Below are 24,456 nucleotides of genomic sequence, written 5' to 3' on the forward strand. Positions count from 1 at the left end.
AGGGAAACCCATAGTAGTGTATTATATAGTGTATTATATAGGGAAACCCATAGTAGTGTATTATATAGGGAAACCCATAGTAGTGTATTATATAGTGTATTATATAGGGAAACCCATAGTAGTGTATTATATAGTGTATTATATAGGGAAACCCATAGTAGTGTATTATATAGGGAAACCCATAGTAGTGTATTATATAGGGAAACCCATAGTAGTGTATTATATAGTGTATTATATAGGGAAACCCATAGTAGTGTATTATATAGTGTATTATATAGGGAAACCCATAGTAGTGTATTATATAGTGTACTATATAGGGAAACCCATAGTAGTGTATTATATAGTGTACTATATAGGGAAACCCATAGTAGTGTATTATATAGTGTACTATATAGGGAAACCCATAGCAGTGTATTATATAGTGTATTATATAGGGAAACCCATAGTAGTGTATTATATAGTGTATTATATAGGGAAACCCATAGCAGTGTATTATATAGTGTATTATATAGGGAAACCCATAGTAGTGTACTATATAGGGAAACCCATAGTAGTGTATTATATAGTGTATTATATAGGGAAACCCATAGTAGTGTATTATATAGTGTATTATATAGGGAAACCCATAGTAGTGTACTATATAGGGAAACCCATAGTAGTGTACTATATAGGGAAACCCATAGTAGTGTATTATATAGTGTATTATATAGGGAAACCCATAGTAGTGTATTATATAGTGTATTATATAGGGAAACCCATAGTAGTGTACTATATAGGGAAACCCATAGCAGTGTATTATATAGTGTATTATATAGGGAAACCCATAGTAGTGTACTATATAGGGAAACCCATAGTAGTGTATTATATAGTGTATTATATAGTGAAACCCATAGTAGTGTATTATATAGTGTATTATATAGGGAAACCCATAGTAGTGTATTATATAGTGTATTATATAGGGAAAGCCATAGTAGTGTATTATATAGGGAAACCCATAGTAGTGTATTATATAGTGTATTATATAGGGAAACCCATAGTAGTGTATTATATAGTGTATTATATAGGGAAACCCATAGTAGTGTATTATATAGGGAAACCCATAGTAGTGTATTATATAGGGAAACCCATAGTAGTGTATTATATAGGGAAACCCATAGTAGTGTACTATATAGGGAAACCCATAGTAGTGTACTATATAGGGAAACCCATAGTGGTGTATTATATAGGGAAACCCATAGTAGTGTACTATATAGTGTACTATATAGGGAAACCCATAGTAGTGTATTATATAGTGTATTATATAGGGAAACCCATAGCAGTGTATTATATAGGGAAACCCATAGCAGTGTATTATATAGGGAAACCCATAGCAGTGTATTATATAGGGAAACCCATAGTAGTGTATTATATAGTGTATTATATAGGGAAACCCATAGTAGTGTATTATATAGTGTACTATATAGGGAAACCCATAGTAGTGTATTATATAGTGTATTATATAGGGAAACCCATAGTAGTGTATTATATAGTGTATTATATAGGGAAACCCATAGCAGTGTATTATATAGGGAAACCCATAGTAGTGTACTATATAGTGTATTATATAGGGAAACCCATAGCAGTGTATTATATAGGGAAACCCATAGTAGTGTACTATATAGGGAAACCCATAGTAGTGTATTATATAGTGTATTATATAGGGAAACCCATAGTAGTGTATTATATAGTGTATTATATATGGAAACCCATAGTAGTGTATTATAGTGTATTATATAGGGAAACCCATAGTAGTGTATTATATAGTGTACTATATAGGGAAACCCATAGTAGTGTATTATATAGTGTATTATATAGGGAAACCCATAGTAGTGTACTATATAGGGAAACCCATAGTAGTGTATTATATAGTGTACTATATAGGGAAACCCATAGTAGTGTATTATATAGGGAAACCCATAGCAGTGTATTATATAGGGAAACCCATAGTAGTGTATTATATAGTATATTATATAGGGGAACCCATAGTAGTGTATTATATAGTGTACTATATAGGGAAACCCATAGTAGTGTATTACATAGTGTACTATATAGGGAAACCCATAGCAGTGTATTATATAGTGTACTATATAGGGAAACCCATAGTAGTGTATTATATAGTGTACTATATAGGGAAACCCATAGTAGTGTATTATATAGTGTACTATATAGGGAAACCCATAGTAGTGTATTATATAGTGTACTATATAGGGAAACCCATAGTAGTGTATTATACAGTGAAACCCATAGTAGTGTATTATATAGGGAAACCCATAGTAGTGTATTATATAGGGAAACCCATAGTAGTGTATTATATAGGGAAACCCATAGTAGTGTATTATATAGTGTACTATATAGGGAAACCCATAGTAGTGTATTATATAGTGTACTATATAGGGAAACCCATAGTAGTGTATTATATAGTGTACTATATAGGGAAACCCATAGTAGTGTATTATATAGTGAAACCCATAGTAGTGTATTATATAGGGAAACCCATTGTAGTGTATTATATAGGGAAACCCATAGTAGTGTATTATATAGGGAAACCCATAGTAGTGTATTATATAGTGTATTATATAGGGAAACCCATAGTAGTGTACTATATAGGGAAACCCATAGTAGTGTATTATATAGGGAAACCCATAGTAGTGTATTATATAGTGTATTATATAGGGAAACCCATAGCAGTGTATTATATAGGGAAACCCATAGTAGTGTATTATATAGTGTACTATATGGGGAAACCCATAGTAGTGTATTATATAGTGTACTATATAGGGAAACCCATAGTAGTGTATTATATAGGGAAACCCATAGTAGTGTATTATATAGGGAAACCCATAGTAGTGTATTATATAGTGTATTATATAGGGAAACCCATAGCAGTGTATTATATAGTGTACTATATAGGGAAACCCATAGTAGTGTATTATATAGGGAAACCCATAGTAGTGTATTATATAGGGAAACCCATAGTAGTGTATTATATAGTGTATTATATAGGGAAACCCATAGTAGTGTATTATATAGTGTATTATATAGGGAAACCCATAGTAGTGTATTATATAGTGTATTATATAGGGAAACCCATAGTAGTGTACTATATAGTGAAACCCATAGTAGTGTATTATATAGGGAAACCCATAGTAGTGTATTATATAGTGTACTATATAGGGAAACCCATAGTAGTGTATTATATAGTGTACTATATAGGGAAACCCATAGTAGTGTATTATATAGGGAAACCCATAGTAGTGTATTATATAGTGTATTATATAGGGAAACCCATAGTAGTGTACTATATAGGGAAACCCATAGTAGTGTATTATATAGGGAAACCCATAGTAGTGTACTATATAGTGTATTATATAGGGAAACCCATAGTAGTGTACTATATAGTGTATTATATAGGGAAACCCATAGTAGTGTATTATATAGTGTACTATATAGGGAAACCCATAGTAGTGTATTATATAGTGTATTATATAGGGAAACCCATAGTAGTGTATTATATAGTGTATTATATAGGGAAACCCATAGTAGTGTATTATATAGTGTATTATATAGGGAAACCCATAGTAGTGTATTATATAGTGTATTATATAGGGAAACCCATAGTAGTGTATTATATAGTGTATTATATAGGGAAACCCATAGTAGTGTATTATATAGGGAAACCCATAGTAGTGTATTATATAGGGAAACCCATAGTAGTGTATTATATAGTGTACTATATAGGGAAACCCATAGTAGTGTATTATATAGTGTACTATATAGGGAAACCCATAGTAGTGTATTATATAGGGAAACCCATAGTAGTGTATTATATAGTGTATTATATAGGGAAACCCCTAGTAGTGTACTATATAGGGAAACCCATAGTAGTGTATTATATAGGGAAACCCATAGTAGTGTATTATATAGTGTACTATATAGGGAAACCCATAGTAGTGTATTATATAGTGTACTATATAGGGAAACCCATAGTAGTGTATTATATAGGGAAACCCATAGTAGTGTATTATATAGTGTATTATATAGGGAACCCCATAGTAGTGTACTATATAGGGAAACCCATAGTAGTGTATTATATAGTGTATTATATAGGGAAACCCATAGTAGTGTACTATATAGGGAAACCCATAGTAGTGTATTATATAGGGAAACCCATAGTAGTGTACTATATAGTGTATTATATAGGGAAACCCATAGTAGTGTATTATATAGTGTATTATATAGAGAAACCCATAGTAGTGTATTATATAGTGTACTATATAGGGAAACCCATAGTAGTGTATTATATAGTGTATTATATAGGGAAACCCATAGTAGTGTATTATATAGTGTATTATATAGGGAAACCCATAGTAGTGTATTATATAGGGAAACCCATAGTAGTGTATTATATAGTGTATTATATAGGGAAACCCATAGTAGTGTATTATATAGTGTATTATATAGGGAAACCCATAGTAGTGTATTATATAGTGTATTATATAGGGAAACCCATAGCAGTGTATTATATAGGGAAACCCATAGTAGTGTATTATATAGGGAAACCCATAGTAGTGTATTATATAGGGAACCCCATAGTAGTGTATTATATAGGGAAACCCATAGCAGTGTATTATATAGGGAAACCCATAGCAGTGTATTATATAGGGAAACCCATAGTAGTGTATTATATAGTGTATTATATAGGGAAACCCATAGTAGTGTATTATATAGTGTACTATATAGGGAAACCCATAGTAGTGTATTATATAGTGTATTATATAGGGAAACCCATAGTAGTGTATTATATAGTGTATTATATAGGGAAACCCATAGCAGTGTATTATATAGGGAAACCCATAGTAGTGTACTATATAGTGTATTATATAGGGAAACCCATAGCAGTGTATTATATAGGGAAACCCATAGTAGTGTACTATATAGGGAAACCCATAGTAGTGTATTATATAGTGTATTATATAGGGAAACCCATAGTAGTGTATTATATAGTGTATTATATATGGAAACCCATAGTAGTGTATTATAGTGTATTATATAGGGAAACCCATAGTAGTGTATTATATAGTGTACTATATAGGGAAACCCATAGTAGTGTATTATATAGTGTATTATATAGGGAAACCCATAGTAGTGTACTATATAGGGAAACCCATAGTAGTGTATTATATAGTGTACTATATAGGGAAACCCATAGTAGTGTATTATATAGGGAAACCCATAGCAGTGTATTATATAGGGAAACCCATAGTAGTGTATTATATAGTATATTATATAGGGGAACCCATAGTAGTGTATTATATAGTGTACTATATAGGGAAACCCATAGTAGTGTATTACATAGTGTACTATATAGGGAAACCCATAGCAGTGTATTATATAGTGTACTATATAGGGAAACCCATAGTAGTGTATTATATAGTGTACTATATAGGGAAACCCATAGTAGTGTATTATATAGTGTACTATATAGGGAAACCCATAGTAGTGTATTATATAGTGTACTATATAGGGAAACCCATAGTAGTGTATTATACAGTGAAACCCATAGTAGTGTATTATATAGGGAAACCCATAGTAGTGTATTATATAGGGAAACCCATAGTAGTGTATTATATAGGGAAACCCATAGTAGTGTATTATATAGTGTACTATATAGGGAAACCCATAGTAGTGTATTATATAGTGTACTATATAGGGAAACCCATAGTAGTGTATTATATAGTGTACTATATAGGGAAACCCATAGTAGTGTATTATATAGTGAAACCCATAGTAGTGTATTATATAGGGAAACCCATTGTAGTGTATTATATAGGGAAACCCATAGTAGTGTATTATATAGGGAAACCCATAGTAGTGTATTATATAGTGTATTATATAGGGAAACCCATAGTAGTGTACTATATAGGGAAACCCATAGTAGTGTATTATATAGGGAAACCCATAGTAGTGTATTATATAGTGTATTATATAGGGAAACCCATAGCAGTGTATTATATAGGGAAACCCATAGTAGTGTATTATATAGTGTACTATATGGGGAAACCCATAGTAGTGTATTATATAGTGTACTATATAGGGAAACCCATAGTAGTGTATTATATAGGGAAACCCATAGTAGTGTATTATATAGGGAAACCCATAGTAGTGTATTATATAGTGTATTATATAGGGAAACCCATAGCAGTGTATTATATAGTGTACTATATAGGGAAACCCATAGTAGTGTATTATATAGGGAAACCCATAGTAGTGTATTATATAGGGAAACCCATAGTAGTGTATTATATAGTGTATTATATAGGGAAACCCATAGTAGTGTATTATATAGTGTATTATATAGGGAAACCCATAGTAGTGTATTATATAGTGTATTATATAGGGAAACCCATAGTAGTGTACTATATAGTGAAACCCATAGTAGTGTATTATATAGGGAAACCCATAGTAGTGTATTATATAGTGTACTATATAGGGAAACCCATAGTAGTGTATTATATAGTGTACTATATAGGGAAACCCATAGTAGTGTATTATATAGGGAAACCCATAGTAGTGTATTATATAGTGTATTATATAGGGAAACCCATAGTAGTGTACTATATAGGGAAACCCATAGTAGTGTATTATATAGGGAAACCCATAGTAGTGTACTATATAGTGTATTATATAGGGAAACCCATAGTAGTGTACTATATAGTGTATTATATAGGGAAACCCATAGTAGTGTATTATATAGTGTACTATATAGGGAAACCCATAGTAGTGTATTATATAGTGTATTATATAGGGAAACCCATAGTAGTGTATTATATAGTGTATTATATAGGGAAACCCATAGTAGTGTATTATATAGTGTATTATATAGGGAAACCCATAGTAGTGTATTATATAGTGTATTATATAGGGAAACCCATAGTAGTGTATTATATAGTGTATTATATAGGGAAACCCATAGTAGTGTATTATATAGGGAAACCCATAGTAGTGTATTATATAGGGAAACCCATAGTAGTGTATTATATAGTGTACTATATAGGGAAACCCATAGTAGTGTATTATATAGTGTACTATATAGGGAAACCCATAGTAGTGTATTATATAGGGAAACCCATAGTAGTGTATTATATAGTGTATTATATAGGGAAACCCCTAGTAGTGTACTATATAGGGAAACCCATAGTAGTGTATTATATAGGGAAACCCATAGTAGTGTATTATATAGTGTACTATATAGGGAAACCCATAGTAGTGTATTATATAGTGTACTATATAGGGAAACCCATAGTAGTGTATTATATAGGGAAACCCATAGTAGTGTATTATATAGTGTATTATATAGGGAACCCCATAGTAGTGTACTATATAGGGAAACCCATAGTAGTGTATTATATAGTGTATTATATAGGGAAACCCATAGTAGTGTACTATATAGGGAAACCCATAGTAGTGTATTATATAGGGAAACCCATAGTAGTGTACTATATAGTGTATTATATAGGGAAACCCATAGTAGTGTATTATATAGTGTATTATATAGAGAAACCCATAGTAGTGTATTATATAGTGTACTATATAGGGAAACCCATAGTAGTGTATTATATAGTGTATTATATAGGGAAACCCATAGTAGTGTATTATATAGTGTATTATATAGGGAAACCCATAGTAGTGTATTATATAGGGAAACCCATAGTAGTGTATTATATAGTGTATTATATAGGGAAACCCATAGTAGTGTATTATATAGTGTATTATATAGGGAAACCCATAGTAGTGTATTATATAGTGTATTATATAGGGAAACCCATAGCAGTGTATTATATAGGGAAACCCATAGTAGTGTATTATATAGGGAAACCCATAGTAGTGTATTATATAGGGAACCCCATAGTAGTGTATTATATAGGGAAACCCATAGCAGTGTATTATATAGGGAAACCCATAGTAGTGTATTATATAGGGAAACCCATAGCAGTGTATTATATAGGGAAACCCATAGTAGTGTATTATATAGTGTATTATATAGGGAAACCCATAGTAGTGTATTATATAGGGAAACCCATAGTAGTGTATTATATAGGGAAACCCATAGCAGTGTATTATATAGGGAAACCCATAGTAGTGTATTATATAGGGAAACCCATAGCAGTGTATTATATAGGGAAACCCATAGCAGTGTATTATATAGGGAAACCCATAGTAGTGTATTATATAGGGAAACCCATAGTAGTGTATTATATAGGGAAACCCATAGTAGTGTATTATATAGTGTATTATATAGGGAAACCCATAGTAGTGTATTATATAGTGTATTATATAGGGAAACCCATAGTAGTGTATTATATAGTGTATTATATAGGGAAACCCATAGTAGTGTATTATATAGTGTATTATATAGGGAAACCCATAGTAGTGTATTATATAGTGTATTATATAGGGAAACCCATAGTAGTGTATTATATAGTGTATTATATAGGGAAACCCATAGTAGTGTACTATATAGTGAAACCCATAGTAGTGTATTATATAGGGAAACCCATAGTAGTGTACTATATAGGGAAACCCATAGTAGTGTATTATATAGGGAAACCCATAGTAGTGTATTATATAGTGTACTATATAGGGAAACCCATAGTAGTGTATTATATAGGGAAACCCATAGTAGTGTATTATATAGTGTATTATATAGGGAAACCCATAGTAGTGTACTATATAGGGAAACCCATAGTAGTGTATTATATAGTGTATTATATAGGGAAACCCATAGTAGTGTACTATATAGGGAAACCCATAGTAGTGTATTATATAGGGAAACCCATAGCAGTGTATTATATAGGGAAACCCATAGTAGTGTATTATATAGTGTATTATATAGGGAAACCCATAGTAGTGTATTATATAGGGAAACCCATAGTAGTGTATTATATAGTGTATTATATAGGGAAACCCATAGTAGTGTATTATATAGGGAAACCCATAGTAGTGTATTATATAGTGTATTATATAGGGAAACCCATAGTAGTGTATTATATAGGGAAACCCATAGTAGTGTATTATATAGGGAAACCCATAGCAGTGTATTATAGGGAATATGATACCAGTCTCTCTTTGGTTGTGGTGAGAATAGATTATATATTTATTCATATTCAAATTACACAACTACTAACTAATCAACTAACATAAATATAGTCTGACAAAATGTCTTCACTGCTTTCCTTGAAGTGCTATTATATACCATGTCAGACCTATAGACACTCTGTTTATATGGACAGAACCTTCACTGAACCAAAATACAAAACACAACATGTAAAGTGTTGGTCCCATGTTTCATGAGCTGAAATAAAATACATTTTCCATACGCACAAAAAGCTTATTTCTCTCACATTTTGTTTACATCCCCTGTTAGTCAGCATTTCTCTTTTGTGAAGCTAATCCATCCACCTGACAGGTGTGGCATATCAAGAATCTGATTAATCCGCATGATCGTTACACAGGTGCACCTTGTGCTGGGAACAATAAAAGGCCACTCTAAAATGTGAAGTTGTCACACAGCCCAAATGCCACAGACGTCTCGAGTTTTGAGGGAGCGTGCAACAAGCATGCTGACTGCAGGAATGTCCATCAGAGCTGTTGCCAGATAATTTAAATGTTCATTTCTATACCATAAGCCGTCGATTTAGAGAATTTGGCAGTACCGCCAACCGGCCTCACAACCGCAGACCACGTGTAACCACGACAACCCAGGACCTCCACATCCGGCTTCTTCACCTGCGGGATCATCTGAGACCAGGCACCAGGACAGCTGTTGAAACTGGGTTTTCACAACCGAAGAATCTATGTACAAACTGTTTGAAACAGGGAAGCTGAGCTATCTGTGACCAACAGATTCATATCTGTATTCCCAGCCATGTGAAATCCATAGATTAGGGCCTAATGAGTTGAAATAAATTGACGGATTTCCTGATATGAACTGTAACTCTTTGAAATCGTTGCGCGTTGCGATTATATTTTTGTTCAGTGTAAAACAGTTAATTTGGCTCTATACTCCAGCTTTTTGGATTTGAGATCAAATGTTTACTTTTGTTTCAGTTCATTTAATGCCCAATAGCAATGAATGGTAAATAATATATTGTCATTTTAGAGTCACTTTTATAGTAAATAATAATAGAATATGTTTATAAACACTTCTACATTAATGTGGATGCTACCACGATTACACATAATCATGAATGAATACTAAATCTCTCACCATTACCAATAACAAGGGAGGTTAGCATTTTTACTAATTTCTCACCATTACCAATAACAGGGGAGGTTAGCATTTTTACTAATTTCTCACCATTACCAATAACAGGGGAGGTTAGCATTTTTGCTAATCTCTCACCATCACCAATAACAGGGGAGGTTAGCATTTTTGCTAATCTATTACCAATAACAGGAGAGGTTAGCATTTTTGCTAATCTCTCACCATTACCAATAACAGGGGAGCTTAGCATTTTTGCTAATCTCTCACCATTAACAATAACAGGGGAGGTTAGCATTTTGGCTAATCCATCCATTAATTTCTATTGGGCACATCATAACACGAAACACAATCAAAACAAACTGCCAATGCATCCAACAAGTTTGTAGTCACACAAGCTTAGTAGTCAATAAATATGAATATGGGACCAAATGCTAAACATTTGACAAAAATGTTATGAACAATAAGTGAATTTGTCCAAATAGTCTACTTATGAAAACTTCAAATAGGGGGACTAGATACATAAAGTGCATTTATTTCTGAACGGTAAAACAGATCTGTATGAAAATACCCACATATAAACCCTCATATAAACATTTGATCTCAAATCCAAAACGCTGGAGTATAGAGCAGAATTAAACGTAAATAAACGTAAACGTAAATACGTAGAGGAGTGTACATCCTTCATACATACATACATACATAGTCATTATTACCAGACAATATTGTATATTTTCCATACTATATGCAGTACACACACACACACACTTCATAGTACTTGATAGTGTGACCGACAGGTCTGGGTGTAGTCCAACTGTAGTCCAACTGTAGTCCAACTGTAGTCCAACTGTAGTTGGGGTGCATTTAAAATGTTGTCAGAGTGTAGCTTGGGGGTAGTCCTAGTGTGTTGTAGTCCTAGTGTGTTGTAGTCCTAGTGTGTTGTAGTCCTAGTGTGTTGTAGTCCTAGTGTGTTGTAGTCCTAGTGTGTTGTAGTCCTAGTGTGTTGTAGTCCTAGTATGTCGATTGGAGAGTTCGTCTAATTATGCTGTAGTCTGATTCTAGTCCATATGTAGTTGGGCTGTAGTTATGGTATAAAATCGATTGTAGTCTGATTGTAGTTGGGCTGTAGTTTTGGTGTAAAATCGGTCGTAGTCTGATTGTAGTTAGGCTGTAGTTTTGGTGTAAAATCGATTGTAGTCTGATTGTAGTTGGGCTGTAGTTATGGTGTAAAATCGGTTGTAGCCTGATTGTAGTTGGGCTGTAGTTATGGTGTAAAATCGGTTGTAGCCTGATTGTAGTTGGGCTGTAGTTATGGTGTAAAATCGGTTGTAGTCTGATTGTAGTTGGGCTGTAGTTTTGGTGTAAAATCGGTCGTAGTCTGATTGTAGTTGGGCTGTAGTTTTGGTGTAAAATCGGTCGTAGTCTGATTGTAGTTGGGCTGTAGTTATGGTGTAAAATCGGTCGTAGTCTGATTGTAGTTGGGCTGTAGTTATGGTGTAAAATCGGTTGTAGCCTGATTGTAGTTGGGCTGTAGTTATGGTATAAAATCGATTGTAGTCTGATTGTAGTTGGGCTGTAGTTGGGCTGTAGTTATGGTGTAAAATTGATTGTAGTCTGATTGTAGTTGGGCTGTAGTTGGGCTGTAGTTATGGTATAAAATCGATTGTAGTCTGATTGTAGTTGGGCTGTAGTTTTGGTGTAAAATCGGTTGTAGCCTGATTGTAGTTGGGCTGTAGTTATGGTGTAAAATCGGTCGTAGCCTGATTGTAGTTGGGCTGTAGTTATGGTATAAAATCGATTGTAGTCTGATTGTAGTTGGGCTGTAGTTGGGCTGTAGTTATGGTATAAAATCGATTGTAGTCTGATTGTAGTTGGGCTGTAGTTGGGCTGTAGTTATGGTGTAAAATTGATTGTAGTCTGATTGTAGTTGGGCTGTAGTTGTGGTGTACAATTGATTGTAGTTGGGCTGTAGTTATGGTGTGCTGACAGGCGATCCCTTGAGACTGTTGAGAGCTGCGTGGATTCGGAAGTGAAGCCTGGACTCCATGGAGTAGTCCTTGTAGTTCAACCTAGACACACACACACACACACACACACACACACACACACACACACACACACACATCGTATTTTATTACAATATTTGTGTAACTGACAGAAGCACGTGGTCGTCTGCATCTCAGTTGGTAGAGCATGGCACTTGCGTCGCCGGTATATAGTGTCTTCCATATGTCAAACGTATACAGCATGACCGTGGTTCTGGATAGAAGTGTCTGTTAAACGGTATATTACTTTGTGATTCAGAAAAAAATGACATGTGTTTTCAACTCTCTAGAGACCGCAGGAGCGGTAGAGATACTCTGAATGATCGGCTATGAAAAGCCAACTGACATTTACTCCTGAGGTGCTGACCTGTTGCACCCTCGACAACTACTATGATTATTATTTTCTGACCCTGCTGGTCATCTATGAACATTTGAACATCTTGGCCATGTTCTGTTATAATCTCCACCCGGCACAGCCAGAAGAGGACTGGCCACCCCTCATAACCTGGTTCCTCTCTAGGTTTCTTCCTAGGTTCTGGCCTTTCTAGGGAGTTTTTCCTAGCCACCGTGCTTCTACACCTGCATTGCTTGCTGTTTGGGGTTTTAGGCTGGGTTTCTGTACAGCACTTTGAGATATCAGCTGATGTAAGAAGGGCTTTATAAATAAATTTGATTTGATCCAGGCCGAGGCCCAAACGACACCCTTCTCCCTATATAGTGTGTACTCCTTTTTAGTAAGTGTTACAACTTATTCCCTATTTAGTGCAAAAGTAGTGTACTAAATAGGGAGCCATTTGGACAGACTTACTTGGCGTTCTCTATGTATCGTGTGGCCTTGATGTAGTCCCCCTGTTGTTTGTAGAGCAGACCCAACTCATACAGAGTGAAGGGAATCAGGTAGTGGTCATATCGGATTCTCCGCTCACTGGGGGATGGAGAGAGGAGGAGAGAGGAGGAAGACGGGTATGGAGAGAGGAGGAGAGAGGAGGAGGACGGGTATGGAGAGAGGAGGAGAGAGAGGAGGACGGGTATGGAGAGAGGAGGAGAGAGAGGAGGAGAGAGGAGGAGAGAGGAGGAGAGGAGGGTATGGAGAGGGGAGGAGAGGAGGACGGACATGGAGAGAGGAGTAGAGAGAGGAGGAGAGAGAGGAGGAGAGAGAGGAGGAGAGAGAGGAGGACGGGTATGGAGAGAGGAGGACGGGTATGGAGAGAGGAGGACGGGTATGGAGAGAGGAGGACGGGTATGGAGAGAGGAGGACGGGTATGGAGAGAGGAGGACGGATATGGAGAGAGGAGGACGGATATGGAGAGGAGGATAGAGGAGGACGGATATGGAGAGGAGGATAGAGAGGAGGACGGATATGGAGAGGAGGATAGAGAGGAGGACGGGTATGGAGAGAGGAGGACGGGTATGGATAGGAGGATAGAGAGGAGGACGGATATGGAGAGAGGAGGAGAGAGGAGGACGGGTATGGAGAGAGGAGGACGGATATGGAGAGGAGGATAGAGAGGAGGACGGATATGGAGAGAGGAGGGTATGGAGAGAGGAGGAGAGAGGAGGACGGGTATGGAGAGAGGAGGACGGATATGGAGAGAGGAGGGTATGGAGAGAGGAGGACGGATATGGAGAGGAGGATAGAGAGGAGGACGGATATGGAGAGAGGAGGAGAGAGGAGGACGGGTATGGAGAGAGGAGGACGGATATGGAGAGAGGAGGGTATGGAGAGAGGAGGGTATGGAGAGAGGAGGGTATGGAGAGAGGAGGGTATGGAGAGAGGAGGGTATGGAGAGAGGAGGGTATGGAGAGGAGGATAGAGAGGAGGACGGATATGGAGAGAGGAGGAGAGAGGAGGACGGATATGGAGGAGGATAGAGAGGAGGACGGATATGGAGAGAGGAGGGTATGGAGAGAGGAGGACGGATATGGAGAGAGGAGGAGGACGGATATGGAGAGAGGAGGAGAGAGAGGAGGACGGGTATGGAGAGAGGAGGAAGACGGGTATGGAGAGAGGAGGGGAGAGAGGAGGACGGGTATGGAGAGAGGAGGGGAGAGAGGAGGACGGGTATGGAGAGAGGAGGAGAGAGAGGAGGACGGGTATGGAGAGAGGAGGATGGGGGGGACGGGTATGGAGAGAGGAGGAGAGAGAGGAGGACGGATATGGAGAGAGGAGGACGGATATGGAGAGAGGAGGAGAGAGAGGAGGACGGATATGGAGAGAGGAGGAGAGAGAGGAGGACGGATATGGAGAGAGGAGGAGAGAGAGGAGGACGGGTATGGAGAGAAGGACGGATATGAGGAGAGAGAAGAGGACGGTATGAAGAGAGGAGAGATATGGAGAGGAGGGGTAGGAGAGAGTAGAGACAGCATCGGATACATGGTCTACACATACTGAGACAGAGAGGTGCTGTTTCACTGTCCAGACAGCATCAGATACATGGTCTACACATACTGAGACAGAGAGGAGCTGTTTCACTGTCCAGACAGCATCAGATACATGGTCTACACATACTGAGACAGAGAGGAGCTGTTTCACTGTCCAGACAGCATCAGATACATGGTCTACACATACTGAGACAGAGAGGAGCTGTTTCACTGTCCAGACAGCATCAGATACATGGTCTACACATACTGAGACAGAGAGGAGCTGTTTCACTGTCCAGACAGCATCAGATACATGGTCTACACATACTGAGACAGAGAGGAGCTGTTTCACTGTCCAGACAGCATCAGATACATGGTCTACACATACTGAGACAGAGAGGAGCTGTTTCACTGTCCAGACAGCATCAGATACATGGTCTACACATACTGAGACAGAGAGGAGCCGTTTTGCTCTTATCAAAGATTGATGTGTTTTCTGTCGGGGCGTGTCTCCGTCAAATAAATGATCAGTATTTCAGTATTTTATTTGGACGGGCGAGCAGGTACTGTAGTGTACTGTACTGCCGGGCCAATAGTGCCTGTCTTGGTGAGGGTTGTATTAACCCCCGCTGTACCAAACATAACACCTGGACAGAACCTGTGTGGGCGTGTCATACCTGGACAGAACCTGTGTGGGCGTGTCATACCTGGACAGAACCTGTGTGGGCGTGTCCTACCTGGATAGAACCTGTGTGGGCGTGTCATACCTGGACAGAACCTGTGTGGGCGTGTCATACCTGGACAGAACCTGTGTGGGCGTGTCCTACCTGGACAGAACCTGTGTGGGCGTGTCCTACCTGGACAGAACCTGTGTGGGCGTGTCCTACCTGGACAGAACCTGTGTGGGCGTGTCCTACCTGGATAGAACCTGTGTGGGCGTGTCCTACCTGGACAGAACCTGTGTGGGCGTGTCCTACCTGGACAGAACATGTGTGGGCGTGTCATACCTGGACAGAACATGTGTGGGCGTGTCATACCTGGACAGAACCTGTGGGGCGTGTCCTACCTGGATAGAACATGTGTGGGCGTGTCATACCTGGACAGAACCTGTGGGGCGTGTCATACCTGGACAGAACCTGTGTGAAGCAGAGCTCGGCCTGCAGTAGTCTGCCCAGGTGTTTCAGACAGAGACCTTTTAACATCTGAACCAGACACTGGTCATCAGGATGGTACTCTGACGGACCTGGAGAGAGAGAGAGGTCAAAGAGTTACATTCAATTTCAATGAAAGGAGGAGACACAAAGACACAGCGACTACTATCGCGCAACAGCCAATTGGGGGAAGTGAGCTCTCGCTTGCATGCTGGGCTAACAACCAAATCTCCACCATGCCGTCTGAAGGATAAAGATGAGTTGTGAATGTGTGAGTGTGTGTTTACTGGGGTCGTGTGTGTGTGTGTGTGTGTGTGTGTGTGTGTGTGTGTGTGTGTGTGTGTGTGTGTGTGTGTGTGTGTGTGTGTGTGTGTGTGTGTGTGTGTGTGTGTGTGGACGTGTTTAACTATTCTTGTGGGGACCAGAAGTCCCTACAAGAACAGTAAACGAACAAAAAGTTGACCAGCTGGGGACATTTTGTTCGTCCCCACAAGGTCAAATGCTATTTCTAGGGGGTTTAGGGTTAAGGTTAGAATTAGTGTTAAGGTTAGAATTAAGTTAAATATTAAGGTTAGGAGCTAGGGTTAGTTGTAGGGTTAGGATAAAGTTTAGGTTTTTGGGTTAGGGTTAGGGTAGGGGTAAGGGTTAGGATTAGGTTTAGGGTTAGGGGTTAGGGAAAATAGGATTTTGAATGGGACTGAATTGTATGTCCCCACAAGGTTAGCTGTACAAGACTGTGTGTGTGTGTGTGTTTACTGGGGTCGTGTGTGTGTGTGTGTTTACTGGGGTCGTGTGTGTGTGTGTGTGTGTACTGGGGTCGTGTGTGTGTGTGTGTGTGTGTGTGTGTGTGTGTGTGTGTGTGTGTGTGTGTGTGTGTGTGTGTGTGTGTGTGTGTGTGTGTGTGTGTGTGTGTGTGTGTGTGTACTGGGGTAGTGTGTGTGTGTGTGTGTGTGTGTGTGTGTGTGTGTGTGTGTGTTTACTGGGGTAGTGTTTGTGTGTGTGTGTGTGTGTGTGTGTGTTTACTGGGGTAGTGTGTGTGTGTGTGTGTGTGTGTGTGTTTACTGGGGTAGTGTGTGTGTGTGTGTGTGTGTGTGTGTGTGTGTTTACTGGGGTAGTGTGTGTGTGTGTTTACTGGGGTAGTGTGTGTGTGTGTTTACTGGGGTAGTGTGTGTGTGTATGTGTTTACTGGGGTCGTTGCGTAGCTCCTCCTCCGTCTTCTCTATGGTTATGAGGAGACTCTCTGTGGTGTCGGCTCTCTTCCCTACGATGGTGAAACCATTCCATACGTACATCATCTCCTACACACAGAGAAGCATCAGAATGGAAAACAGTTATTAAGTGTGTGTGTGTGTGTGTATGTGTGTGTATATGTGTGTGTGTGTGTGTGTGTGTGTATGTGTGTGTGTGTGTGTATATGTGTGTATATGTGTGTATATGTGTGTGTGTGTATATGTGTGTGTGTGTGTGTGTATGCTTGTGTGTGTGTGTGTGTGTGTGTGTGTGTGTGTGTGTGTGTGTGTGTGTGTGTGTGTGTGTGTGTGTGTGTGTGTGTGTGTGTGTGTGTGTGTGTGTGTGTGTCTCTCTCACCAGTGCTGGAACCACCAGTTTAACAGGGTTGCTGGCGTTGTATCTTCGTGATTTCCTCACTGCAAACTTCTCAGTAGGTATGGACTTCCCTGCTAGTCTCTGCTTCAGCCCCTCTACCTGCCTACACACACACACACACACATAGCCAGACCCCATGAAGAATGGCAATGTATGACCGGCCAGCGAGCTGCTATGAATGTTTTATGACCTACAATGAACTGTCAATGAGCAGTTATGAATGTTTTGTGACCTACAATGAGCTGTCAATGAGCTGCTATGAATGTTTTATGACCTACAATGAGCTGCTATGAATGTTTTATGACTTACAATGAGCTGTCAATGAGCTGCTATGAATGTTTTATGACCTACAATGAGCTGTCAATGAGCTGCTATGAATGTTTTATGACCTACAATGAGCTGTCAATGAGCTGCTATGAATGTTTTATGACCTACAATGAGCTGCTATGAATGTTTTATGACTTACAATGAGCTGTCAATGAGCTGCTATGAATGTTTTATGACCTACAATGAGCTGTCAATGAGCTGCTATGAATGTTTTATGACCTACAATGAGCTGCTATGAATGTTTTATGACTTACAATGAGCTGTCAATGAGCTGCTATGAATGTTTTATGACCTACAATGAGCTGTCAATGAGCTGCTATGAATGTTTTATGACCTACAATGAGCTGTCAATGAGCAGTTATTAATGTTTTATGACCTACACTGAGCTGTCAATGAGCAGTTATGAATGTTGTATGACCTACAATGAGCTGTCAATGAGCAGTTATGAATGTTTTATGACCTACAATGAGCTGTCAATGAGCAGTTATGAATGTTTTATGACCTACAATGAGCTGTCAATGAGCAGTTATGAATGTTGTATGACCTACAATGAGCTGTCAATGAGCAGTTATGAATGTTTTATGACCTACAATGAGCTGTCAATGAGCCGTTATGAATGTTTTATGACCTACAATGAGCTGTCAATGAGCTGCTATGAATGTTTTATGACCTACAATGAGCAGTTATGAATGTTTTATGACCTACAATGAGCTGTCAATGAGCTGCTATGAATGTTTTATGACCTACAATGAGCAGTTATGAATGTTTTATGACCTACAATGAGCTGTCAATGAGCCGTTATGAATGTTTTATGACCTACAATGAGCAGTTATGAATGTTTTATGACCTACAATGAGCTGTCAATGAGCAGTTATGAATGTTTTATGACCTACAATGAGCTGTCAATGAGCAGTTATGAATGTTTTATGACCTACAATGAGCTGTCAATGAGCAGTTATGAATGTTGTATGACCTACAATGAGCTGTCAATGAGCAGTTATGAATGTTTTATGACCTACAATGAGCTGTCAATGAGCCGTTATGAATGTTTTATGACCTACAATGAGCTGTCAATGAGCTGCTATGAATGTTTTATGACCTACAATGAGCAGTTATGAATGTTTTATGACCTACAATGAGCTGTTATGAATGTTTTATGACCTACAATGAGCTGTCAATGAGCAGTTATGAATGTTTTATGACCTACAATGAGCTGTCAATGAGCAGTTATGAATGTTTTATGACCTACAATGAGCTGTCAATGAGCCGTTATGAATGTTTTATGACCTACAATGAGCTGTCAATGAGCAGTTATGAATGTTTTATGACCTACAATGAGCTGTCAATGAGCAGTCATGAATGTTTTATGACCTACAATGAGCTGTCAATGAGGCGTTATGAACGCTGTCTGTGAACAGTTGTAAGCTCACCTGAACAGCTCGACCACGTTCTCTCCAGTCTTCTTGATCTCCTCCTCAGGCAACATAGAGAGGATCGCAGCCTTCTGGTAGACATAGATGGCCTATAGAGACACACAGGGGTCAGGGGTCAGGGGGGGGGGTCTCTTCAGGCAACATAGAGAGGATAGCAGCCTTCTGGTAGACATAGATGGCCTATAGAGACACACAGGGGTCAGGGGTCAGGGGGGGGGTCTCTTCAGGCAACATAGAGAGGATCGCAGCCTTCTGGTAGACATAGATGGCCTATAGAGACACACAGGGGTCAGGGGTCAGGGGGGGGGGGGGTCTCTTCAGGCAACATAGAGAGGATAGCAGCCTTCTGGTAGACATAGATGGCCTATAGAGACACACAGGGGTCAGGGGTCAGGGGGGGGGTCTCTTCAGGCAACATAGAGAGGATAGCAGCCTTCTGGTAGACATAGATGGCCTATAGAGACACACAGGGGTCAGGGGTCAGGGGGGGGGGTCTCTTCAGGCAACATAGAGAGGATAGCAGCCTTCTGGTAGACATAGATGGCCTATAGAGACACACAGGGGTCAGGGGTCAGGGGGGGGGTCTCTTCAGGCAACATAGAGAGGATAGCAGCCTTCTGGTAGACATAGATGGCCTATAGAGACACACAGGGGTCAGGGGTCGGGGGGGGGGGTGTCTCTTCAGGCAACATAGAGAGGATAGCAGCCTTCTGGTAGACATAGACTGCCTAGAGACACACACAGGGGTCAGGGGTCGGGGGGGGGGGTGTCTCTTCAGGCAACATAGAGAGGATAGCAGCTTTCTGGTAGACATAGATGGCCTATAGAGACACACAGGGGTCAGGGGGGGGTGTCTCTTCAGGCAACATAGAGAGGATAGCAGCCTTCTGGTAGACATAGATGGCCTATAGAGACACACAGAGGTCAGGGTGTGTCCCTCCCTCTCTCTACCTACCTTGGACCAGCGACTCTCCTTACAGAGCAGGTCAGCGTATCTGTATGCCTGCAGCCAGTCCTGAGTGAAGGAGTGACTCCACATCAACTCCCAGTAACACAGGTGATGAATCTGTCTCCACTGAGACTGGGCTAAGATACACTCCTCAAACTTTAACTGGGCCTGGGGGAGAGCGAGAAAGAGAGGTAGAGAGAGACAGAGAGGTAGGTAGAGAGAGAGAGAGAGAAAGAGAGAGGTAGAGAGGGACAGAGATGTAGAGAGAGATGTAGAGAGAGATGTAGAGAGAGAGATGTAGAGAGAGAGGTAGAGAGAGAGATGTAGAGAGAGAGGTAGAGAGAGAGGTAGAGAGAGAGGTAGAGAGAGGTAGAGAGAGAGACGTAGAGAGAGAGAGGTAGAGAGAGAGACGTAGAGAGAGAGACGTAGAGAGAGAGACGTAGAGAGAGAGACGTAGAGAGAGAGAGGTAGAGAGAGAGAGGTAGAGAGAGGTATAGAGAGAGAGAGGTAGAGAGGTATAGAGAGAGAGAGAGACAGAGAGAGACAGAGAGAGACAGAGAGAGACAGAGAGAGACAGAGAGAGAGGCAGAGAGGTAGAGAGGTAGAGAGGGAGAGAGAGACAGAGAGACAGAGAGACAGAGGTCTTATTTCCTGTAATGATGATAGTTTTGATGTCTTCACTATTATTCTACAATGTAGAAAATAGTACAAATAAAGAAAAACCCTTGAATGAGTAGGTGTGTCCAAACATTTGACTGGTACTGTACATAACGTTTGTATGAAATGCATATTAAAAAATATTTGTTAAAGTTTTATTTGATGTTTCACACACCTTCTCGAAGTTTCCTCTGAGCACAGCAATCCGAGCAGAATAGAACAGAATGATAGAACCCTAGGAGAGAAACACTCACATCAGTACTCTACCATACAGGGTGTGTGTGTGTGTGTGTGTGTGTGTGTGTGTGTGTGTGTGTGTGTGTGTGTGTGTGTGTGATACTTACGTTAGGGAACTTCTCGAGGTAAGGTCCCAGTAAGGCTTCTGCCTCTACAAGGTTTCCTTCTCCAGTACCTGGAACAACCATCAGACAACCATCACACAACCGATGCTGTGACAAGGTGACCATCAGACAACCGATGCTGTGACAAGGTGACCATCAGACAACCGATGCTGTGACAAGGTGACCATCAGACAACCATCACACAACCGATGCTGTGACAAGGTGACCATCAGACAACCATCACACAACCGATGCTGTGACAAGGTGACCATCAGACAACCATCAGACAACCGATGCTGTGACAAGGTGACCATCAGACAACCGATGCTGTGACAAGGTGACCATCAGACAACCATCACACAACCGATGCTGTGACAAGGTGACCATCAGACAACCGATGCTGTGACAAGGTGACCATCAGACAACCGATGCTGTGACAAGGTGACCATCAGACAACCGATGCTGTGACAAGGTAACCATCAGACAACCGATGCTGTGACAAGGTGACCATCAGACAACCGATGCTGTGACAAGGTAACCATCAGACAACCATCACACAACCGATGCTGTGACAAGGTAACCATCACACAACCGATGCTGTGACAAGGTGACCATCAGACAACCGATGCTGTGACAAGGTAACCATCAGACAACCGATGCTGTGACAAGGTGACCATCAGACAACCATCAGACAACCGATGCTGTGACAAGGTAACCATCAGACAACCATCAGACAACCGATGCTGTGACAAGGTAACCATCAGACAACCGATGCTGTGACAAGGTAACCATCAGACAACCGATGCTGTGACAAGGTAACCATCAGACAACCGATGCTGTGACAAGGTGACCATCACACAACCGATGCTGTGACAAGGTAACCATCACACAACCGATGCTGTGACAAGGTGACCATCACACAACCGATGCTGTGACAAGGTAACCCTTCTTCGGTACCTGAAACACACAACAACCACCATACAACAACCACAACACCAAAACACAACCACCAACTAACCATCATCAAACAATGCTGTGACAAGGTTACCATAACACAACCATGTTACAACCACCATTCAACCATGTTACAACCACCATTCAACCATGTTACAACCCCCATACAACCAGAAAGCAACCCCCATACAACCAGAAAGCAACCCCCATACAACCAGAAAGCAACCCCCATACAACCAGAAAGCAACCCCCATACAACCAGAAAGCAACCCCCATACAACCATGTTACAACCACCAAACAAGCATGTTACAACCACCATAGAACCCCCATAGAACCACGATAGCACCCCCATAGAACCATGATACAACCCCCATAGAACCGCGATAGAACCGCGATAGAACCGCGATAGAACCACGATAGAACCACGATAGAACCACGATAGAACCACGATAGGCCCCCATAGAACCACGATAGGCCCCCATAGAACCATGATAGAACCACCATAGAACCACGATATAACCTCCATAGAACCACGATAGAACCCCCATAGAACCACAATAGAACCCCCATAGAACCACGATAGAACCCCCATAGAACCATGATAGAACCCCCATAGAACCATGATAGAACCCCCATAGAACCATGATAGAACCCCCATAGAACCATGATAGAACCCCCATAGAACCATGATAGAACCCCCATTGAACCATGATAGAACCCCCATAGAACCATGATAGAACCCCCATAGAACCATGATAGAACCCCCATAGAACCATGATAGAACCATGATAGAACCCCCATAGAACCACGATGGAACCATGATAGAAACACCATAGAACCATGATAGAACCCCCATAGAACCATGATATAAACCCCACAGAACCATGATAGAACCCCCATAGAACCATGATAGAACCATGATAGAACCATGATAGAACCACCATAGAACCATGATAGAACCACCATAGAACCATGATAGAACCAGAATACAACCATGATAGAACCAGAATAGAACCATGATAGAACCCCCATAGAACCATGATAGAACCCCCATAGAACCATGATATAACCACCATAGAACCACCATAGAACCACCATAGAACAACGATAGAACCACGATAGAACCACGATAGAACCACGATAGAACCACGATAGAACCACGATAGAACCACGATAGAACCCCCATAGAACCATGATAGAACCCCCATAGAACCATGATAGAACCCCCATAGAACCATGATAGAACCCCCATAGAACCATGATAGAACCCCCATTGAACCATGATAGAACCCCCATAGAACCATGATAGAACCCCCATAGAACCATGATAGAACCCCCATAGAACCATGATAGAACCATGATAGAACCCCCATAGAACCATGATGGAACCATGATAGAAACACCATAGAACCATGATAGAACCCCCATAGAACCATGATATAAACCCCACAGAACCATGATAGAACCCCCATAGAACCATGATAGAACCATGATAGAACCATGATAGAACCACCATAGAACCATGATAGAACCACCATAGAACCATGATAGAACCACCATAGAACCATGATAGAACCACCATAGAACCATGATAGAACCAGAATAGAACCATGATAGAACCCCCATAGAACCATGATAGAACCCCCATAGAACCATGATATAACCACCATAGAACCACCATAGAACAACGATAGAACAACGATAGAATCACGATAGAACCACGATAGAACCACGATAGAACCACGATAGAACCACGATAGAACCCCCATAGAACCATGATAGAACCCCCATAGAACCATGATAGAACCCCCATAGAACCATGATAGAACCCCCATAGAACCATGATAGAACCCCCATAGAACCCCCATAGAACCATGATAGAACCCCCATAGAACCATGATAGAACCACCATAGAACCATGGTAGAACCCCCATAGAACCAACATAGAACCCCCATAGAACCAACATAGAACCACCATAGAACCATGATACAACCATCACAAATAACCACAACCACCAAACAAATATCACAAAATTACTAACCTTCTCCGAAACCTGGAACACACAACAATCGTCATTCAACCATCACACAACCTTTACACAACTATTAACCAGTGTGTGTGTGTGTGTGTGTATCCCTACCCAGTATGAGTGTAACGTAGGTATGGTATAGCAGCAACGTTAACACACTGAGGACAGCTCTGAGACCGTGGCTAGTTGCTCCTTCTCTCAGCTGAGACAGACCAAAGTCCTACAAGACACAATAACACCTCTTTATAAGCATTCATAACAGTTCATACCTCCTTATAACAGCTATTACCTGTTATTTCATT

The 24,456-nt window shown here is 40.2% G+C and overlaps 1 protein-coding gene across 2 annotated transcripts in view; it reads right to left on the bottom strand.

The window, feature by feature from the left end:
* Window positions 1–9,164: 9,164 nt before the first annotated feature.
* LOC129835535 (tetratricopeptide repeat protein 39B) overlaps window positions 9,165–24,456 on the bottom strand; it is a 122,826-nt gene continuing 107,534 nt past the window's right edge. For both annotated transcript variants that reach the window (XM_055901211.1, XM_055901210.1), the window contains exons 10-19: window positions 24,266–24,374; window positions 21,173–21,240; window positions 21,004–21,063; window positions 20,178–20,339; window positions 19,220–19,311; window positions 17,445–17,565; window positions 17,044–17,155; window positions 15,832–15,949; window positions 13,154–13,270; window positions 9,165–12,369 (exon numbers count right to left, since the gene is read on the bottom strand). In XM_055901211.1, the coding sequence (XP_055757186.1) occupies window positions 12,273–12,369; window positions 13,154–13,270; window positions 15,832–15,949; window positions 17,044–17,155; window positions 17,445–17,565; window positions 19,220–19,311; window positions 20,178–20,339; window positions 21,004–21,063; window positions 21,173–21,240; window positions 24,266–24,374 (1,056 nt within the window). In that variant the 3' untranslated portion in view covers window positions 9,165–12,272. The remainder of the gene's footprint in view (window positions 12,370–13,153; window positions 13,271–15,831; window positions 15,950–17,043; window positions 17,156–17,444; window positions 17,566–19,219; window positions 19,312–20,177; window positions 20,340–21,003; window positions 21,064–21,172; window positions 21,241–24,265; window positions 24,375–24,456) is intronic.

The sequence above is a fragment of the Salvelinus fontinalis genome, chromosome 36 (assembly GCF_029448725.1).
Source record: "Salvelinus fontinalis isolate EN_2023a chromosome 36, ASM2944872v1, whole genome shotgun sequence".
Lineage (NCBI taxonomy): Eukaryota > Metazoa > Chordata > Actinopteri > Salmoniformes > Salmonidae > Salvelinus > Salvelinus fontinalis.